Raw genomic sequence first — 22,341 nt, 5'->3', positions numbered from 1 at the left:
ACTTTCCATGTAGGCCTGTTAGAGGAGATATATGGAGCTAGTGTGTTTACAGTCAGCCCCAGTGGCCCACAGTCTCACTCGCAGGTCACTTGTGCTCCAATTGTCGAGGTCATATCTCAAACGTTTGACGGAGAGACCCACTCAGGTGTGTTAAATGTGTTGGAACAGTTAACTGCCTGGTTATTTAATGCCTTCAGTCCTGTTTCCAATCAGAAGCAGTGCTGGTGCGTCTTACTGGAGTCACCTTTAAGAGACTCCAACGCTTTGAATTTAAAATACTTGTCTTAACCTTGAGTTCAATAACCAATGTTTGGTCAAAAGGCTCTGCGGAGAGAACAGCTAGGTAAACAAGGAAGATCAGTGTGCATGTGTGTGTGGGACACACACTGTACCTGGAGGAGGTGCAGAAGATACAAAGAAATCTTGAACGTAAGTAAATAATAAAAGGTTGTATGGACAGTTACGGGAATAGAGAGCTCTGAGTTGAGCCGTGGAAACAGCTGGTAATCCTGGAGGAGGAGGGAGACAAATAGCAGAATGCCTGGAGTCGAGGAGGGCGCTTCCTGGCTTCAGTAGTCAGACCACAGAGGGTCAGAGTGGGGAAACTTGATAACAGAGCCGCGGGTTCCTGTAAAGCCGCTCGTATCTGGAGGTCTTATTTTCTGGCAGAACAAACTGTTGATGGCTGTGGACTCCACACTGACACTGGACCTGTGGGACTCACTTGTGCCTATCACATTTGACAAGGCATCATGAATATGCATGGGGTTTTATTGGAGATCATTGCTCTGGTTCTGATTTGGAAAGCTGGACAGCCATATATTCAGAGAAATGCTCATCTAAAGTCACTCAGTCAGTACTGCGCATATTGCATTCCAACATGCATTAGATCCAAGAGCTCAGTCCATGAACGTGTTTCCCATGTTTCCGTGTGTATTGCTTGTATTGCTCATATTTTTAACTCTCTAAGCCATTAAATAGTGACACTGCCCCTATTTTCCGTTTTCAGATAGAGAATTTTCTAGATGTCATACACTTATTTTATAAAAATAAAAGAACAGCAAAGAAAACAGAATTGAAGTCAACATCAGTAAACACTGTGACAACAATGCATGTAGATTACTCCTCACTCCTTACTCCTCCTGTGTCGTGGAAACTGTGGAAACTGAGAGATTGTCTCTCAGTCAGAAGCTTCTCGTCACTGACACCTCATTGAACTCCAGGTCAGTCTGGGATTTGTTTGGTCAGATCTGCTGGGCAACATCAGCCGCACAACCTCAGGAGAATGTCATCCAGCAGGATGAACAGAAGCAAAACTCAGGGTCAAACTTCTAAAATCACTTAAATCTGTTTAGTCTGCGTGGTGAGGTCCTTATCATTGCTTCATCATAGTTTCGTTTATTTAGGGGAGGAAGTCAAACCAGGTTAAATTAATGGGACTTAATAAAAAAAAGTAGGACCTCTGAACTATGCTCTAAACTGTCACAGTATATCAAGTTGCAAAGTCATTAGAAGTTATATTCCAGTGCTGACACTGATGTTCTTTCCTGTGAGGCAGAATATGCTTTGGTTCAGATGTTAAACTTGATGACATATTGAAGTACAATAACCAAATACATACGAATATATTCAAACTTTGTTTTCAACTGGCAGTGCAGTTGTTGCTGGTAACCTGATCTAGTCTAAAGGTTTGTTGGGTTTACTGAACATCATCTTTAAGACACCCATCACAATGAAAGTGTCCCCCTGTACATCACCATGGCAGCCATAAACGCAAACACAAAGTTGAATCTGAACCAGTAGCGTGTAAGACTGGCACAGAAACACGCACTGGCATGTTCTGTGCTAGATCCTAAGCTGCTCTATAATTTCTTCCAAAGTGTGTAAAAGGAATCCACTTGGAAACAGGCCTTCACTCGAAGCACCTGTTTCTCAAACATGTTCATGCAGCCTACAATTTCTCTCTTTGCTGAGCGACGGGCAATAACACTACGAGTGGTGAGAGAAAATATGTCGTGAGTCTTTGAAGAGCAAAGAAATAAAAACCTAATAGCAGCACAGGTCAGTCACTTGGGTGGTGGCAGAGGATGTATTCGTCTGTTCCGAAACTCCTGCACGTAAGACTTGCTCCGACTCTTGTGAGACACGATATCACACACTTCCTCGGAAATTATATGCTTGAACAGCACTGTAATACAAGACAGGCAGTTAAAATGTACAATGCTACGAGCAAGAGTCGTACAAAGTTCCACAAAATCTTCATTCTGGTACAGTGGATGGACTTATGTTTCCTGGTCAACCAACAGCGAGGTCTCCGTCCGTTTCCTGGCTCTCTAAGGATGCCAGGGCTGATGGCCATAGATATTTTTATACAGTGTCAGATGAAGAGCTTACATCACTGACTCCATAACTATTTCCATGCTAAAATGCAGTACCAATAAATGTAAGACTTAACCTATGACACCATTTTTTTTGCTGACTCAGTGGACTCCACCGATCAGGAATGCATCATCAGTGAGTCAAAGTTTTTGTGAAATATTTCCAAATTCCATTGAAGACGCTCTCCACACCAACCACAGTCTTGAGGTCTCTGGGCCGCCTGTCAGAGGTCTGGATCAACCCCAATGAGCTCTTGACAGAAACCCAATGTTGGTGATAAAACTCTTACTGCAGGATAATTCACCGTGAAAGGTTTGGAAGAGACAGGAGCCGAACAATCAGCCCTCAGTGTCTCGCAGGCCGGCTATATAAGAAGCCTTCACTCTCCGCAAGCTCCTATGTAAACTGTAGCTCCAACATGTGGCAACAATAGAAGGTGTCTCCTCTCTGTCCACCTCATTGCTCACTCCTCGGCCTTGCTCCTCTGTTCCTGGCAGTGATGATGTGGGGGAGTCTGACCTTTGTTAGGTCAAAGGGCAGGGATAATAGACAGTTCAGATCGCAGTGACGGACAGCTGAGTGCACTGCATGAGAAGCATATGTGTGTATTTGTGGTTGAAAGAAGTGGAGACCTTTCACCAGATGTCGACTGAGGAGTCGTCAAGGTGTTCAGGCAGCTGTGATTTCAGTGCGGTCTCCGAAGAGGAAAAGCCTAATTTAAACGTGACAATAATGTTGGCATTTGAAGAAAATAAAACAGCTGGAACTGATTGAAAGCAACTCCACACATACATCAGCGGAGGACGTAAAACTGAAACAGATTCTTCTCGGAACCATAACATCTTGTTCTTGATAGACTCATTATCTAAAATGAACATCTGCATGTTTGTGAAAAAGCATCTGGAACAAAAGAGATCCTGTAATTTACAGTGCTGAACTACTTTTTGATTTTGTACCAAAGAGTCTTTCTTCATCTTTCATTTTTATGTCTTTTTTTTGGGGGGTGGGGCTTGTTTTGACAAAACAAGAGGTTCATGTCTTGCTGACTTACCGAGGCTCTAAGCTGGGAAGTGCAGCATTAAAACATCAGGGATCTCAAACCGCTCCTCAAAGGGCCGCAGTAGGTGTAGGTTTTTGTTCCAGCGGATCACCTCCTCACCAGTCAGGTGTATGAAGACACAGTTGTTTAACCAAGAGCGGTCTGAGTGCCTGGTACAGACGCCCCCCGGACACCTCCCAGGGGAGGTGTTCCAGGCCTGTGACCCAGACCCAAACAAGCAGCAGAGAATGGATGGCTTGACATCTGCTGAAAAGGATAACTTCACATACAATTGCTTTTAACTCTGTATTTCCCGAGACAATTGAAAACCTAGTGTGGTGACTTTGTGTTTCCAGTGTAGATGCACAGCGGCACTGTATCGGTATGTAAACGTGTATAAAAGCAGCCTAATACAGTACTTAACCAGTCAACACATACCTACTGCCATTTTCCTCTTTGGCTTCAAGCCAACAGTTAAGACCCATGATGTGAGAGTTGGGTTCTGTGTCACAAAAATTTGTTTACTTGATAGTTCTGGGCTTTTCTTTAGTCAACTCTTAAAGTACTACTGAGAAACCGTGGTGATTTGGGATTTTGTGATGAGTGATGGGAGAGTTGGCTACTGTTGGTGTGAGACTTATCAGATCCATCGCGTGGCACAGAGTCAGGGCAGCCTTCTTCCACCATCTCTTTTTCTTTATTTGCCATTATTGTGATGCAGCGTTAACTAGCCTGTTGAGCTGAGGGAGCAGCTGTGCAGAGAGACTATTGGAAGAGACTCAGCAGTGCTCAAAGCATCATGACATCATCAGGAAATCAGATTTAATCCGCTACAAATGGTGGTCTCCCTTTGAGTTTACAGTTGGGATTCCAAGTGAAACCGTCCTTATATCAGTAACGTTAGGGAAATCTAAGGAGCTGCAGTTTATCTTTGGTGTCACCACATTTCATTAGAAACACAACTCTGATAACTGTGTTTTAGTTCATAGACTTTGTTGTCGAGATGCTGTGTGCTTCACAGTGTAAAGCCTAGACCATCATTGTTTCTTGCTGACATTCCTCTCACTCACCAGCTGGCATGACATCATTTCCAGCTAACACTTTCATCCACTGTTCATGAGTAGGAGGCAATTTCATCCTTTTTTTCCACAGAAGACGATCGACTTGGTTTTGACATATTGTGTCATTATGAATGACAGAATACACTTTCTTGTTTGGTCGCTTGGTGGCATGAGGAAGAGATGTTGACAACTAAAAACTGACACCATCATGTGTCTCTGCTGCACTGGATTATGGGAAATGATCGGGGAAAAGGATGGACCACTACAGTTTTCAGGTCTACCTTGAATTCCAGCGGAAAGTCCACTGAGGCATCTAAATTTCCTTTTGGCTTTTCAGCACCGTCATGGATCCAAGTGTTCAAGCATGACTTCATTCCAAGCTCCAGTTCCCACTTCTGAGATGGATGTACCGTCTTATAGCTTTCTCTGAACCTCAGAGTTCACAGTTATTTTCTGTCTTAAAGATCCATCTTGAGGTTGTGCGTACACATGCGGATAATGAGCGCAACTGTCCTTGAAGAGGTTGAGGGCATGCCATCATGCTTAACCAATCAAGTCACCAAAACGTGGCCTTTGTTCTTCTTCTATTGTTTCACTTTTATAACTTTATGTCAGCTTTCACCATGTGCACAGGCATTTTAGGGAGCAGGTGCTCAAGCCAGAAAAATGGGCAGCTATCGGGAAAATTTTGAAGAAAATGTAATAGATTTGAGCAAACTTGTTGAGAAAGATAAAGTAACTTTTTTCTTTAGAATTTATGAAAAAGTAGGAAAAAAGGAGCACTTTTGTTCAATTGGGACTAAGGGCACCACTATGGGTTAATCTATGTATTTTCCTTTGTTTCACTAACATGTTTTGAACGCCACAAATATTACAATGAAACAGCTATCAATTTTTTTTGTTTCTCTGCCCAACAATCTTTAACAGATGTTTTGTTTTCAGATGCAAGACTGTTGTTTTCAATAGTTTATCTTGAATGAATGCAGTTTGTCTGAGAATGACTCAGCATTTTTTCTGTAAAAATAAGTTTGGTTACATTTGTTTTGAAAACTTTATTAACAGTTAGGTGTTGTTTATAATGTAGTGTCCTCATGGTTGCAGTTCTGAGAAAAAGGCTCGTGTTTTCTCTTGCGTGTCTTCCATTTTACCTGGTATGTCCTGCATATATTTTAGTGTATTACACTCTGAGCAGCATTTGCTTCTCATGTGGCTGCGTGAGAAACAGGTCCAAGATCACCACGATGTCTTGCAAAGCCATCAACTGAGTGAAACGGCGAACAACATCTGATACATAGTGTAGGTGAAAGTTTGGCTCACTGATCAAACCAGACCTAATAAAAGACCAGGCTCCTTCCTCGCCACAGAATAACAGGCTCGCTGGCCCTAAATCCCACAGTCTGCACCATCTGCCTGTCAACCTCTTGGAGACTCCACTTTTTCCATGTTGTGGTGACTTCTGCAATTTGTGCTGATAGTCTCCTCACACTCGGTCGTGCGATTAATTCAAACTAATGCAGCATCTGCTGAGCTCTCAAATTGGCCTGGAGAAGCAGTCATCTGTGGGCCACCCTCCTGTGGTGAGAAACCCAAATGCCTGACAAAAGTTGGAGACCTTCTAACCCCCCTCTTCTTCCTCTTTCTCCCCACCACACTTTGCCGACCAACCTTGAAAACCCGCCCCAAGTGGCTCGGAGTTGTTCTTCCAAAACACTTGATCTGTGTGGTGAAGTGTCCCCGGGGTGGGCTGAGCTGAAGCAGCTGCAGGGGCCACTCTGTCCCTGAAGTCAACTTCCAGTCAGGATTAGGGGGCAGCGAGGGTGATCTGTCCCACTGGCCAGTCACTTATTAACCAGTTTCCACAGAGATGATGACGGGAACATGGGCTATTGTCTGGAAGTCATTACGAGAGCCAGGGGTAGCCAGGGAGTGGCCGCATACCTCTGTTAAACCCCCAGCATGTGTACACACACACACGCACACACACACACACACACACACACCGTCCTCAGCTGTGGCCTTCTTTAAGCGCACACTATCACTCCATGTACTTCAGCTTCGCAATTGACATTCCATGAGTAGAGGTTTGACAATGTTCATACGCACGACAGACCCAGTCTGTGCGACAGTTCTGTTCACCCTTTGTGTTTCACAGCGCAATTCCAGGAATTTGGTAATTAATTGCAGCTGATAAATGAGGCGCAGGGTGGAGGAGGGTTCTGGGGTGGAAGGAGGGGCGACTGAGAGCAATATGATAAATTGGTTTCTCTATTCAGAAAATGTTGAGGGTGCCCCATCAACAGCATCAGATATGGATCGCAGCGTGAAAGAAGACGCGACCGAGAAAACTCCTGACGACTACACCGCAAGCCACTTGTTCGAATCAGTCTGCTTGTACGACCATCTTTTTCAAGTCACAATCTCTGACTTGTCAGATGGCAGCAACAGTAAACATGACAACACGCAGTCAGAGACATTCCTCAAAAAGTAAGGAAACCTATTTGTGAATTTCCAGGGTATAAATGAGCATCACAAACAGATAGAGATACTTCAAAAACACTCACACCAATAAGCCAACACGTTGCTTTATGTAAATAAAGCACACAATTAAATCAATAAAACAACTTCCACCAATGAAGACTTGCTCAAGGAAAAAGGACTTGCTTGCATCAGGGCGCAGTCTGCTAACCACAAGGACATGTGCAGCGTTATCTTAGCAGCTCTAAAGATCCTAAACCCTTAAAACGTGTTGTTGAATGACAAACAACACATTTTCTCACCACAGTCTCATGAAAGTTCCTACAGTAGTGAGGCTGGAGCTCCATCTGCACTTCATCCCAATATCAACATTTCCTGACAATTGCATTAAAATTTGTTCACGTGTGAGCAGACAACTCAACGACAAACTGGAGGTCACAACACCTCTGCAGCATAAACAACCAACACAGTGTGTCCTATTATTCACAGTGCAAACTTGACATTACTTCAGAATTTAATTTTGGTTATGATTTTGAGTGCATAATTAGAAAGAAGTACTGGGTCACTCCATGGATACAAAAATACAACAATAAAATACAAAGTGATTCTGACAAGGTTCCCATAAGTAAATCAAAGACCACTGCCATTTTGTGACGTCACTGGAGGCACCAAACATCGGGGCACTGTGGACTGAAGCGGTGGAAGTAGAGGCTATATCAGCAAATATGGTCAGCGGTTTTTGAGAAAGAGCAGGTTCATGTAAACTAGGGACTTATTTTTATTTGAACAACATTGTTGTGGAAGCGACAACTCGGACTCTTGTGAGTGTCTGAACAGGTTAGAGACGGACGGCAACACTTAACAGTAATGCAAATGCAATGTAAAACTTACTAAAGAAGGGTCAGCAGTACAAAAACATAATGCGTTTTGGTGAACAGATAGACTTACTCTGTCTTTTGCTGGTGAGTATTGAAGCCTCCTCACTCATGTTTTTGAAGGCTTCTCTGCATTGTTTTGGTTTACGTTGAAAACAGAGGGCTTTTGCAGTCGGTTTCTAAACCTGTTTGAGCTAAACTTTCAGGGCAATATAATCCTGCTAAGCAGCGATACACAGATGGTTGACACTTGTCCCCCATTCTTTAAACTCTCTTAACCTATTTCTGATAGATGACACTTTTCATCTTTGGGTTTTAAGAACAGGCTTCCATGCTCACTGGCACCATTAGAACATCCAGCTCTCATGCAACGCTTCGGCATCTCTCCTCTGATCCTGAAGCTGAAGAGCTTTTTTTACCTGCATTCTAATGGAGCGCCAACAGGATCTACCTCCAGAGACGCCAGAAGACTCGTCTACAGTTTTTTCCAGTTTTTTCTTTGATTCACCTACAACTAGATTTACTCTTATTTAGCATTGTAATTCAGCAGAATCACCTTTGTAGAAGATATATGATTATTTCAGAATGCAGATTTATGCAATGTTCCTGAGGCGTGTCAGTGACTCTTTAAGCCCAATAACAAAACACCTTGGGTTTCCGGAAATAACCTCATTGGAAGTGACTCTGTGATGCATGATACAAACAGATGCAGTGGGGATCAGTTTCATCCAGTTAGATGCCGGCAAGTAAACAAGTGATGGAATTTTTTAGACGCCCCTACATCATCACATATTCATACTATTCTAAAAATAAAAGTGAGAAATAGGTCCGCCTCAAAAGGACAACACCTGGCCTCATTCATCTGTATGTTAGTCATACGTATCCAACCTGAAAGACACAATGAATGAGACTTAAATCTCCACTCTAAGGCAGTGGAAGAGAGTTTGGGAGACTTTTGGGAGACAAAAGCAGCAGCTTCACTGAGCGACGTGTAAATGTCTTAGGATATGTGTAAATGCTCAGGGACTGAAGACTTTATAAAGGCAATCTAATCTAATCTAATCTAAGATATGACCAAACTTCCTGAACCTCTCAGGAAATGATGGTGAAGCGAGGAACAGATGGTTACATTTTGGTGGTGTTTTCTGAGGGGACTGAATAAAGCACTTTTGTTGTCCAAGCCGGAAGCTCTTTGTTGTGAAATGAGCTGCTTGGTGGAGGTCTGCGCTCTACGGGTGTTATTGTAGTTGTCATTTCATCGAGCATAAGAAGCCAAGGTGAACAGTAATTTCCACCTTTCACCAAACTATCAGTTACACGAGCAGTCTAACTGGATTTCTCTCCATTTACTTCCAAGGTCTATAGAAAATAGCAAAATTGAATTCACCTCCTCAAGTTTCTCTCTCCATCATTATTAAATAAAGACACAAGATGTCATCCAGCAAAACATGAGCAGCTGGCAAAAATCCCCTCATATTTCAGTGTCCCGAGGAAAAGCATTTTGCCTGACCGAGCACACAACTCTTAGAAGTGTGTACATGTGCGTGCATCATCAGCTTGTAATCAGAGCGTAATTCACTTTGGAGAGATGTGATCCATCAAGCTCTTTTTCTGTGTGTGGCTGACCTGAATCACTGCGGGGTAAACGTCTGTGGCTCGTGAGTGTAGATAAGAACCAGATAAGCCTGAGTTGAGTAACATTGGTGGTTGCTTGGGCTAAGGGGGTCAATGAGAGTAACACATCCCTTACGTTATCACAGCCGCGAGTGAGAAGGGGGGGGGCCAAGAACACTGGTGACTTAGACTTGAATATGTGTCCTGGGGAGTCAGAATATGGGATACATCTACTGTATGCTATATTCTGGGACATATCAACCCTTATAATGAGTCAACAATAGACACAGCAATAGCAATAGACAAGTGCGCCTTAACATGGGGGGAGAGAGCAGAGGATAACCAAACTTGCTGACCCAAAGAAACAAGATAAGCATTGACGCAAGAGCTGAATTAGTCATAAATCCAACCCTCCCTAACTTTTGGGTTCAGCGATGACACTAGATGACCCCTGACCTCACAATCTCATCTGCCCATCGTCCTATAATCTTAAGCATCAATCTTACCACAGGTGACAAAACACGGACGCACACCCAATGGACCACTCAGCATCTGGATGAAATTCACATTGATTTGGGCAAAGAGGGTTTAAACATTAGACCTCCACAGATGTTTCTAATGGATGTCACTGAATTGCATTACACACCCACACATGTCAATATTCACACACACACACTTATATGATACATAGATGCTCTCCTTCGGCCACGCATCAATATCTGTCAAACACATGGCATCACTGGCCTGGATCATCAGCTCCTTAAGATCCGACTGGAAATGTGTAAAATGAGGAAACATGAAGAAGGTTTTCATCCCTCCTAATGCTGTGTAAAGCTCGTGGATTGCGTCACTCCTATGTACTGACAGCGGGGGATCTCCCACAGAGACGGATGGAAACAAAGGTACCCTTGTGTTGTTCAACTCCGAATGCATGATCTTCGCATTCCTGCGTGTGTAACCACAACACAAGAAGCCATTTGCAACCCAAATAAGTAATGATTTTTTTTTATTGTTAGCTTTAAATGTTAGTATGTGTTAGAGAGCTCACGGTCTGGCAGGTGTTTGATATGCTGTATATGATATACTGATGTGTCGGCTGGAAAGCATTTGTGACAGCAAGAAAGACTTTGCATTGTGACCCTTGTATGTAAATCCTTGTAAACCTACATTTAAATTTGAGATGCTTGTAGAACATGGTGGAGTGTGATTGAAGAACTTGAGACACCAATGTTCTGCAGCAGCTAGTGCTGAGGTTTTTCCTCAGATCAGCCAAAGGCTGCACCTTTCCAAATAACTGGGTGGCCTGTGAGTCGTGATTTGAACGATGAGGTGAGATGCTGAGGATGAGGCCGATCACAGAGCAGGTTCATGATTCTAAATGTAGAGGGGAATACTCATGGCACTGTTAGCTACAAAGACCTCTGCAGCTACTGATGCTTGCTTTTCCATACAGAATAGTCTGAGTCTAATGACTTGAATGCAATGTATGCAGTATACATTGCTTATTGTATGTATTGCCATCATTATTTGTGCAAATTCCAACATGTTTCTAGTGATCCAAGGTGATTATTTCACAATGGACAGCTGTGGTTTTATAAAAGTATTGGCTAATCTCACAAACCAACACAGATGTTCCCATAATAGAAAAGAAACCTACACATTACTGCGCTTCTAGACCTCTCTGGAATCTTTGCTCAAAATAGAATTTCGGGTGAGTTGCACCCATTTGGGGACATGGTGGTTTTGACTGCGGCCTCCCAAAAAAACAAAACAATTAAATGACAATAACGCCGCCGTGGCTTGGAATTTCACTGTACTTCAAGTGTTGACGCAGTTCTCCAGATGCACTTCATGCGGTCGTTCGGGGACATTTTTGTCCAACATCCTGTCCAATATCACTTCGATAGGTATTCACTGGAGCAGTTTTGGTGTTTGACGACTCAGCCAATGAAATGTCTGGTCTAATTTGCTGCAGTCACAGTTGCAGCTCTCCGGAGACTTCAGTTCCAGCTATGAAGACCAAACAAAAAAACGATAATTGTCTGCAGCTGGTGAGTAATCTCCTTTGTGGATAAATATTTAGTCAGATGGGTCAGAATTTCCTTTGTGGTTTGATGCAAAACTAAACCGTTTGGCGTCCATGCACGGTGTCAATTGATTCAGCAATAAATCTCAAGGTGTCAAGGTAGGTCGAGAGCGAGGGTCAAACTTTCACGAGCACCATCCCGAGCCCACTATAAAGCATATTCCTCACAGTTATTTAAAGCAGCGGACTACTGCGGATGACACAGGAAGTCTGCTCAAGACAAATGCAGACTATAAAGAAAGTCATTCTGTAACATTCATCCTCTCCTTTCCATCACTTTGGATATTTTAAAGGCAGATATGAGTGGGATATTGACAACAACTGTAAAATTGTAAAGTCATCATTGATGTACTAATGCATTTGGCTATAAATGTGTCAACAAGAGTGTTGGACAGTGTTGGCCCATTTACTGGAAACAGATGTATGATGGTAACTGAAGGCCTGATGTCAAGGATTTCTGTGTTGTTTCAGTTTTTTTGGAGGCAGTAAAACCTTAGTACTGTTGGAACTACTACTAAATTTCACTATTTCCTCTTATTATCATGTTTGTTTTTTTTTAACCATACAAATAAATTGAGACATTTAAGTCAGATGCAGAACATCCATTATTGTAAAAAGACATCACATCACTTCGCAACTCTCAGTCTGACTACAATGAGAAAATGTCAGTGGATTTATGCAACACACTTTGAGAAGCTTTGGATAGGCAAGAAGAGTAAATGAAATAAAAAAAATAAATCACCTTAGGAGTCAACTAAAGTGGATATTTGCATCCTTGAGTGTCCTGTTTCGACGCAGGGCTGTCTACTGAAGCACGTTTGCAGAGCATCAGGTAAATGGAAAACAGTTTTTGGGGTAAGGGTTAAGGCGTGGACTGGCTTAACCGTAATAATATTGCACCTCAAGTGAACATGTGCTTCACTCACGATACCATCAAACATGCACCATGGCCACATAAGGTGATCGTGTATTGCAAGTGACTAATCTTTTGTGAAGTAGCGTTCAAACCCACCCCTCCTTTTGAGCATCACATCATGAAAAATGTGGCTTCTTTGAAGGCTGACTTCTGTGACAGTATTAGACACAAAAGTCGACTTGAGAATAGTCGATATCCAATGCTAGTGGCGAGTCTGGCCAACGATGAAAGATGACAGTTGATGGCCAGGAATTTAAAATGATCAAACCTTTCATATTTTTTCAACAAGCAAAATCCATCTAAAAAATGAACAGATGTTCCGCTTGTGCCAGTTTCTGGTCCTGGTTAAATAGCCAGTGGAAAGTCTCTTTAATTCCCAGTCTGCTCAGAGTTTCTTCTTCAACTGTATGAGTAAGAAGATTCCATGTCTTGTTGGCTCTGCTGCATTTATAGATGCTTAATAAACCTTCTAAAGTAGTATAACACAACAAATAAGAATGTTAGAAGTGACCTGGCTTTGTAACGCCTTCAGTCACATGACAGCATTTACAGTCACTTTGAATGCAGTCAGACAGTCATGTGTTAGCCATGTGCAAGTCGGTAAGAGCTATCAGCACATCTGGCTTTTACTCATGTTTAACTTCACTGCAGCCGCTAATTCAAATTAAAAACTAGGAGATTTATCCCGTCTGCTCTTGATCCGTTCCCCAAACAGAAGCTTGGCAGTAGTGCAACACTTGCATGTTCCTGGAAACCAAATTTCTTTGGTGTATTCGGTAGGATTTCGATTGTTTTCAAACATCCACTGTAGGAATGTTCTGCGAATAAAACTGTGTGATAATGCAGGTGATGCAGCAAAAACTACATTTTCCCGGAGGATGCTGGTGGTAAACCAGAGCGGCTACGTTTCACAGTGCTGCTCCGACACGTCCGCACCTCTGCCACACAGCCTTGCCAGTCCCCCCTCCCAGGAGCATGCTGGACTCATGTTACTGTGCTTCATTAATCTTTGAGCATCCCAGCTGAGATCCATTGTGCAACAGTGGCCACACAGCCACACGAGCGCACACACACACACACGCACGCTGATACTCACAGTAAACTGGAAAAATACTGGATAACCTCTGGCATATTACATTTCTAAGCCTAATCCAAACTCCAACAAGAGAAGAGGATCAGGACAAATACGGAGACAGACGATGACATCATATAAAGTGGGAGGAGTTGTATTAGATTGAAACAACCCTTTATTTTCTGAAGTTCATCAGGGCCACTCCCTAACAACTGAAGGGTGAATCCAACTGCGCAGTAGATCAGTAGTAAAACATCTGCAGTTGTACAGCAAAATAGTGTTTGAATTGATTCTGCTCCCTCACTCATGACAGATGAAAGAAGAGAAAGAGCAGCACTTGAATATATATATATATATATATAGTTATATATATATATATATATATATATATATATATATATATATGGCAATGCAGTTTAATGTCTGTGTAGTGGGGATTTACAGTTAACTGTTGAATGCAAACACAATAAAATAAACTTGTTAAATAACACAGGGGTTTCTGCTGTGGATGGTGCACCTAGAAATCCATACATGACCTAGGAGCTTGGTGCAAGATTGTGATTGGTTAGGCTCACCAGTAGTAATGGGCTTCGTGATACACTGTCCTCACATTCTCCTCTGCTGCAATATCTTTGACTTCAACAACTATTTCAATGAAAACTTGAAGGCGCCTACTGAAAAATGACCTTCGGTTTGTTGAGAAGTATGACTCCAGTTCATTTTTTTCAATTTAATACATTAGTATTAACTAATGCCATGGACATGGCAGTTTTTAAGAAGTAGAGTGACACATCACAAGGTGTGCTAAAGCGAACTGAACATTGTTTAAGCGATAAACTCTCTAGTAGCAGTAGTAGTGTCTAGTAGAGTTACTCACATTGGTTTTATTGGACAGGGCGAAGGTGGCCCGGCTGGAGAAGCGTGCGGTGGACGGGCTGTTGCTGGGCACGGTTCCGGTCACCACTGACGACACTCTGGATCCGGTCGGAGGGCTGCTGGAACTGGGAGAGGAGGCAGGGCTGCTCAGACCCCCGTACGTCTGGCCCTGGCCTCCTAGGGTGCAGGGCTGAATGTGAAGTTGAGCCTCTCCCTTGCCGTAGATGACCTCCTTGACTTCCTGATGGTTCTCCTGTATGTCCTGCAAGTGGCTCTTGTGGTTGTTGGTGTGGTTATTGTGAAGCGAAGGGCTGCGATCACACATCATTCCGCTGAGCAATTCCACCTGCCGGGTCAGGGCTTGCAGCTGATTCCGGAGCTGTCGGTTTTCTTGTTGCAGCTGTGCCACGGTTCGTCCAAGAGGTCCACTCAGGTTGGCTGCCTCCTCTAAGCGACGCTCCATGCCCATCTTAAAGGCGCCAATGTCCATGTGAATCTCCCTGATGGCATCCCTCAGAGAGTTCTCATGCCGGGCCAGGGCTGAGCACACCGTCTCGTCTTCAGGAGAGGTGGAGCGGGGGTGACACAAGTCTTCAAACTCAGTCATGGTGGTGGTTTCCATCAGAACTTCTCTGCCCCCGGGGGACAACCTATCAGCGTTGGTGGCTGCTGGAGAATGTGAGGCCGCAGCCAGAGTGCTGGGCTCTTGTCTGGAGGGGAAGGAGGGGAAGGTTGAAGGGATGGGGGCAAAGGTCTGTTGATTTCTATCCCCTGCTTGGCTTCACGACTCCGTCCAATGTGGATGTTATGCTCCCTCCTACAGCAAAGACACGAAGGGTTAGCCACCCCCGAAAACAGCTGTCAAACTCTTTGAAAGTCACATTAAATGGTCAGAGCTGTCACAGAAATATTAAAGAGAAGATTCATGCACAGCAGCTTAACAAGAGCCCAAGAGAATAATAACAACAACTAAAGCAATGATGGTCTGTTTTACAACTCTCCTAAAACTAGCGATGATGTCATCTTCACTCACAGCTGTAACACGTCAGATTGTCCCTCCTCTGCAGACCATCCTCAGCAGGTCTGATCCGCTGTCCGCTCTGGTTTGTTTTAACTCTCAGGTTGGGAACTCCTTCCTTTTGAAGAAGGGAGGAGAAAGGGAGGGATGAAGTAAAAGGAGGAGGGGTGAAGCAAGGTTGTAAATGTGAGGGGAGTGTTGGGGGGGCGCTGCCAGGGAACTTTTATATGCTTACCACTGACTCAGCTGTCAAGAGATGTTGGTATATGCACATGTCCTTCCTTTAACCCTTTAGGCACCAGAGTTTTTTTTTCAATGAAATATTACACAATGATATCACTATTTCTAAAAGCATTCTGTATAGGAGAAGACTGTTCAGTGTGAGCCAAAGTTTGGGATGGAAATAAAATTCACTCATGTAATTTTGTCACCAGGCAGCAGCCTTAGTGAATTACACAAGTTCTACAGATGTTTATCTGATCCACTGGAGACACTCTCCCCCATCTCTGAAGCATTGAGTTAGATTTTCAATCTCTATTTACTCTAACTTTGTTAGAAACAAAGTCCATGCTCAGATTGACAGGTGTCCATCATCTACTAGAGTAACCACTATATCATGCTTCATATTTGCAGCTTGGCTTGTTTAAGTGCAGTGATGCTGCCCATCACAATTTTGTGACAATTGCACTTGAAGGGATAAGACACTGTTGACATGCAAAACAACTCTGTAGGTTCCACTTTACCTTTAGTAAAAGGTGATGTAAATGAGCATGAGTGTTCGTGGACCAGTGGCAGCCCAAGAAACCCTCTTTCTTTCCTAAAGCCATACATCATGTTATTCTGTAGAAACCTTAAAATAGAAACATTTAACAATGACTGGAAAATACAATCACAAGTGCATTGCTGTGTAATCTAATATGGTACTGCATTGTCACTTCCAGGTACCAAACAAAACAAGAGGATGTATTTGAGTGGGGAAAATGAGAACCATCTTTATAGTACAGGAAAAACTCAACAGAACTGTGTTGATGCAGCTCTCTCGTGGGCACAATAAAACTAGAAACAGTATTGTTTCTAAAAGGTTAAAAATAAGTATAGTATAGAACTTGTTGAAGTTCCTTGTATCAGGGTCTTTTTTGTTTCTTATTTTCCACTGTTTGTCTGCCTATTTCCCTCCAGCAGTCACACTGACATATGACAATGAATTCAATTCTCAGATCTTTCCATGAGTATTGTTTGTTCCTTGAAATAAATTGAAGTGAATTAAAAAAATGATTTTATATCATAGTTCCATGCTTGTCCATCGTTTGTCCAAAGATATTCACGGGTTAAAAACAAAAGTAGATGTAATAAATATAGATTGAATGGAATTACATTACAATATATACACCATATATGACATTTAAAATGCATTAATGATAGCATTCCAGACTGAGTCTTGTCCATGCAATGAGTATTTTTCCTCTCATTTCTCATCATTTCAGACATCCTGTCCCTCCTTTCCTTTGGCTCAATGATCCCTTACAGGGAAATCTAATTGGTCACCTGAGCTATGATTCTCATAAAAACTGGAATAAATGCATCAGATGCCAAAATACATTTGGATACAATTGCTGGAAGAGTAACGCTCTTTTCCTTAAGAATTTATGAATGAAGAAAAAAATTGGCTTTCGAAAATTCTCCTGCAGTGAAAAGGCGCTGGTGCACGTCCTGGCGCAACAACCTGTTTCCATTCGGTTAAATTTCATTTTGTTCTTGCTCTTCTGACGCGTCATGCAGATACAGCAAACCAAAGCAAAGCTAGTAATGTGCAGTGTGAGGAACCATGCTTTCGCCTGTCCTACCTCAGTCTCTAACTGAAAGAAGTCGTGAGTCTAAGTTGTGTTATCTATAGACTCATCTGGAGCATGGTTTTAGGAGGCTTGATTTATATTTTGGACCTCCAAAGATCTTTCTCTATGAACATTCATTTACCAAGAAACATGAGACATGAAGACCCACAGATGATGGGCTGCACTGCAACGATTTGGAAAAGTGCAAGAGGTTGTCCGATGTTTTCAGATGAGAGAAAGTTTGCAACAATAACAGCTCCACAGTAGATTCACAGCCAAATTTAATATCCAACCCAAATACACCGGATTGTATCTGATAGAGTCCCACTGTGAACTGTGTACATGACCAACATATCTCAGCCAATGCAAACACAGGCTTCCCCTTCCCTGCTTTCTCCCACTCTCTGACTGTAATTCGCTCATCATCTCTCTGTTCACTCACTCTAATGGTGTTTTCCTTAGATAAAAAACGCAGCTTGTCAATAACACAGTCTTCACCTAGAAGCCCATTTGGAGTAATCATTAAACCGCAGTGACCACAATCAATGAGAGTGTGTGGGAAACAGTGGTGAAGCTCTGATCATCCCGACACATTTTTGTCATATTCTACTTCATTCTACGGCAGGAGGGCAGACGGAGCGTCTACAAAGGACCTGCACCCTCCCCCGTGTAACTGGACCCCAACAGTGCAAACATTCCACTATAGATAGCAATTGTGTGTGTGAGTAGGTGTGTGTGTGCCTAAGTGTGTCCACACACAAGCAGACTTTGACATCCCGCCCATCTGCTTACTGTCAACAGAGTGTGTGTGTGTGTGTGTGTGTGTGGGAGTGTGTGAGACAGTGAACAGAGGAAAGACGGGGAGTGGTCGCGAGGGGTGATTTACATGACATTTTCCTCCCACATCCACATCTTACTGGGACGCAGCACACGCACACTGCCACTGCTGGAAGGTCAGCGGCATTATTTAGACTTTAAAATTTTACATTTTAATTTGTTGTCATACTGAGACAAATCCACATCTACAACAGTTCAGACTGTATGGACAATCTCTATAAGGACAAGAAATGTTTATCGTAATTTAACCCATTGTTATTACGTTAAATAGGTGGTGATGTCACCGTATTGTCTGAATAATTGGGAAGGTTGTCCTCCCCTGTACTGCACCTTACTTTCTCCGTCAGGCATCTTGCATTCAACCCTGAAGTTTTGTTTTTTTTTGCACATTCAACAGCTGACCAGTTGGTGGCAGCTCATTGCACAACTGACCACGGTCCACTGTAGTGGCTGACGTACTACTCTGACATTACGATTCTTACATGTTGAGGCACTTCTGACAGCATTAATAAAATGAATGAAGCAAAATAAAGCTTCTCGAATGTAGCCATGAGTGCTTCATTGCTGTCTAAAATATTAATCTCCTGTTATCTTTGCATAATAGATTGACAGCCCACAAGTCCATACACATCACATCCTGCTTCGACATCATCAGTATGAGCACTTGAATTGTGGGCGCCACCTTTATACTGCACGCTGTATGAGTCATGTTCAACTCTTGTTACATCAGTTTGTCTGGCTCGATCAGAATTGCTCTGGTTTGTTTTAGTCTAGCCACTCTATGTCACCACTCCGACATGAAAGTCATCTAATCTGACCTGAATCTATTAATGCCCCAGTGAGTCCTCACGTCATGAGCATGTCACTGGTTAGTCAGGTTCGTAAAGCGCCCTGTACGAATCAGCTCAAGTGTCTTGATCCAGAGCAGCCCGCCTCTTGTCATCGGACTTTTTGTTTTCTTGTAACAGTAACTCAGCAGGTAATAATGTTTTGACCTGCAGGAGTCGGGGGGGGGATGAAATCAAAAGCCGGGCCTTTCTATCGCAACACATCTCCTTCATTCCTTTCCCGAAACCTCCAAGTTCACATGCTGTTTTTTCTTATTGTTTTGAAAAGATTAGTTTTCTTGTCCGAATCTGACTCACTCTGCGCGGGACTCAGGTCACACACAGAGTCAGGTTTATCATAGAGATGACTAAGGAGAAATATCTCACACTTTTGGAGGGTATTTCCAGTCAGTTCCAGCGGGGTATTCCAGAGTTTATCCATGTTCATCAGCAAACACAACAAAAATAATTCCAGCCATGCAGTTGGTTATAGGTTCAGTGTCAAGGACCAGGCAGAGCGGAACATGTAGTGTACGGTGCAGAGACAGAGATCAGAAGTAAAGTTTATTTATTACACCCAATAAATAGAAACGGGTACAGACAAGAAGTAGAAGCATGGGCATCACCAAACTAGGAGAGAACAACACACACATGGAACCAAGGGGAATATCTAAAACACATGATAAATGAAGGAACAAAAAGAATAAACACTAAAATACACACATACAACACATAGGAAAAACAGACAGGTCAGATCACTTGCACGGTGGAAGAAAAACAAAAAGGAATCAAAGAGAAACAGAAGGCATGTAGCAATAAATTCTAGCTCACAATTAAAACAATAAAACAAAACGCAGGCACCAGAATACAAATCATGAGAAGAAACTAAGAAGCAGTGGGTACAGGAGGGAAGCCAGTTTACCAGCCAGTTTACCAGCATGACAGCCGGAAGCAGTATTATGAACTACCAATTTTTGTACAATTTTTTTCACACAGCTATAGTTGAATTGGCTAACTAGGCTTAGCCTTTGAGCATGATGAGGACAGACCCCCAACAATACATTCATTTCCACCCACCCTTGTGATATTTATAAACATACTATTAATGCCCCACATTTTTCATCTATATAATTCGACATATTCTTTGGCATTATAAATACTATTGATTGCAATGCACATAATAGCACAGCAGGTGGCAGTAGTGCTATCGAGCTTCTACAGCCACAGTAAACAAAAATGCAGGCGAAACAAAGCATCCAAATGAAACTACAGAACACCACAGAAATCTAGTCACATTTAAGTGAGCCCATTTTCAACCGGCTCTTAAAAGATTCATCAAAATGTGTGCATGTGTCTTGGTGAAGGTGAAAACAAATGATAGTTATGAATATGCATTGGGATGAAGACGAGCCAACCACTGTAAACAGTGTTACATTTGATTGGTCGACTTTATGGATAAGGCAGATTCAACTCTGCTCATCACCTTGACAGAGTAGCCAAGGAATTCTTTGACAGACAGAAGTTGAAAATAAGATGTTAAAACTACTACCCCTAACGTAATAGACATTATGTAAAACTAAACTTAAACTTACAAGTCAATCACAAATCTAGTGGAGGTAGATCACATGACGTTCACACATCCATACAGTAACATTTGTGAGTGTGGTAGAAGTCAGGGTCGATTAAAACTTACACACTGAGTGACAGTCCGAGTCTTAACAAGGCAGGAAAGTCGTTCTTTGTTTAAACAAAACCAGACCAGATGAACCCAAGCAAAAGGTCACTTTAGCTCCTTACCTTGTGCAGTCAACCAGTCGAAACTGCCGTCTTGAGAATACCCAAGGTTTGGCAACACTCTGAGACAGTAGCTTGTCGGAGTTTCACATGAGCGATCCCAGTCGATGATTCACCTGTTTCACTCTGACTGTAAATGTCAGCCTTGAAATGAAACGGAACCATCATGGATCTAATCAGCACAGTCAGGTGGAAGTAAGTACCTGTGTGCGCTTGAAATGTTATGTTATAATACCATGATATAAGCTCACCCTGATCTACTGATCAGACTGAAACTACATTGCTGTCTTGTACATGTATGACTGTAACAGCACTTGGTCACATTTGGCTGGAATATGAGCAAAGCGAGGCATTGTGAGGTATGTAGTACTGTAAAGGAGGAGGCGAAGACTTCAGGTGGAAAGGCAGCAGCAAGGATTCAGCCGTGGCTTTTAACCAGCTGACTTTGGCTTGGACAACTGATGTGAGCCAAGCGAACAGATGCTGCTGGACACTTTGCTTTTCATCAGAGACTGGTGACATTGTAAAGCAACTAAAATGACCAGAAAAATGTTTAAAATCAAAATATGATTTCCCACTCAGTCTTTGTGGAACAGGCAAATACTGTGCAAACAACCTGATGACAAATGTCTTTTGCAAACATCAATGTGTGGCATCAGCTCCTTCATTTCTAGTGTTTCTGGCTCATTTAAACTTTTTTAAAAACCTGATCATGGCTGCCGGATGCGTGCCAGACATTCTTCGGACAGAGGTGACTGATGAAAGCATTTGGTGCACTGTTCTTTGCTTTGCTTCAGTCCATGAATCTCATTCTTGTCATTGTGCCAGAAAGAAAAAACAGTCTAAAAAGTCCCAAAACTGGTCAGCAAAAGTGCCACTGTGGGTCTAATAGTTTCACAGTGAACAATTAACTATTCACAGTCTGAGTTTCAGCTATGTGTTCCCTTTTGAGCCCCGGAAGTTACTGAACTAAATCCAGACGAAGAAAGAGCTTAAGGTTTTCAAGATCTGGACCTGCAGTAGTTGGGAACCACCTGCCAACGGAGAGAGCATTGGGCATCTATCGGTGTGATCACCACTGGTCGGATCAGGTCAAGTTCAAGAGCAGCCTCTAAGAATGACTGCACACTAGCAGAGGCTTGCCTTCTCCGGCCAGTGCCATCTTTGGTCTCCCGGGCTTTCTCACTCCGCCGTCCTGCAGGATTTATACCAGCAGAAGTAGTTGGGAGGAGAACCTGTCAAACACTGTGGTTAACAGTTGGGATGTTGGTGGCTTTATATATATATCAATGAATTTTCTGTTAAAATGAGAATAAAACTGCTTCCTCCTCTCTGATGAGAATTCATTTTCAAGTGGTAAAAAAACAAAACCACCGACTCTTTAGCAGGTAACGTTTGAAATGACCTTTCAGCAGTTGAAAGTTGCTGACCAATCCAGTCTGAGAATGTGTTGTTGATGTTCTTGTAAGTCCAACTCCACTGTGAAGATTCCACACAAGACCGCAGGCTTCCTCCGTAATTTCCTCGCCGTTATCATCCGCACCAGCCTAATCTCTCGAGCAGGCGCGGGGAGCGCACGTATTGAACAGCGATGCCTTGCACAACTTCGCTCATGCTCGGCTGCTGTGCGCAGGCTGTAA

The 22,341-nt window shown here is 42.8% G+C and overlaps 1 protein-coding gene across 1 annotated transcript in view; it reads right to left on the bottom strand.

The window, feature by feature from the left end:
• The window catches only part of smtnl (smoothelin, like), a 28,644-nt gene extending 7,859 nt beyond the window's left edge, over window positions 1-20,785 (bottom strand). Inside the window, exons 1-3 of the mRNA XM_053872940.1 lie at window positions 20,705-20,785; window positions 15,427-15,529; window positions 14,395-15,210 (exon numbers count right to left, since the gene is read on the bottom strand). Of these exons, the coding sequence (XP_053728915.1) occupies window positions 14,395-15,015 (621 nt within the window). The 5' untranslated portion in view covers window positions 15,016-15,210; window positions 15,427-15,529; window positions 20,705-20,785. The remainder of the gene's footprint in view (window positions 1-14,394; window positions 15,211-15,426; window positions 15,530-20,704) is intronic.
• Between the last annotated feature and the right edge of the window lie 1,556 nt (window positions 20,786-22,341).

Source organism: Synchiropus splendidus, chromosome 8 (genome assembly GCF_027744825.2).
Source record: "Synchiropus splendidus isolate RoL2022-P1 chromosome 8, RoL_Sspl_1.0, whole genome shotgun sequence".
Classification (NCBI taxonomy): Eukaryota; Metazoa; Chordata; class Actinopteri; order Syngnathiformes; family Callionymidae; genus Synchiropus; species Synchiropus splendidus.
The sequence above is the reverse complement of the archived record's forward strand: the minus strand, read 5'-3'. Positions and strand labels throughout refer to the sequence as shown.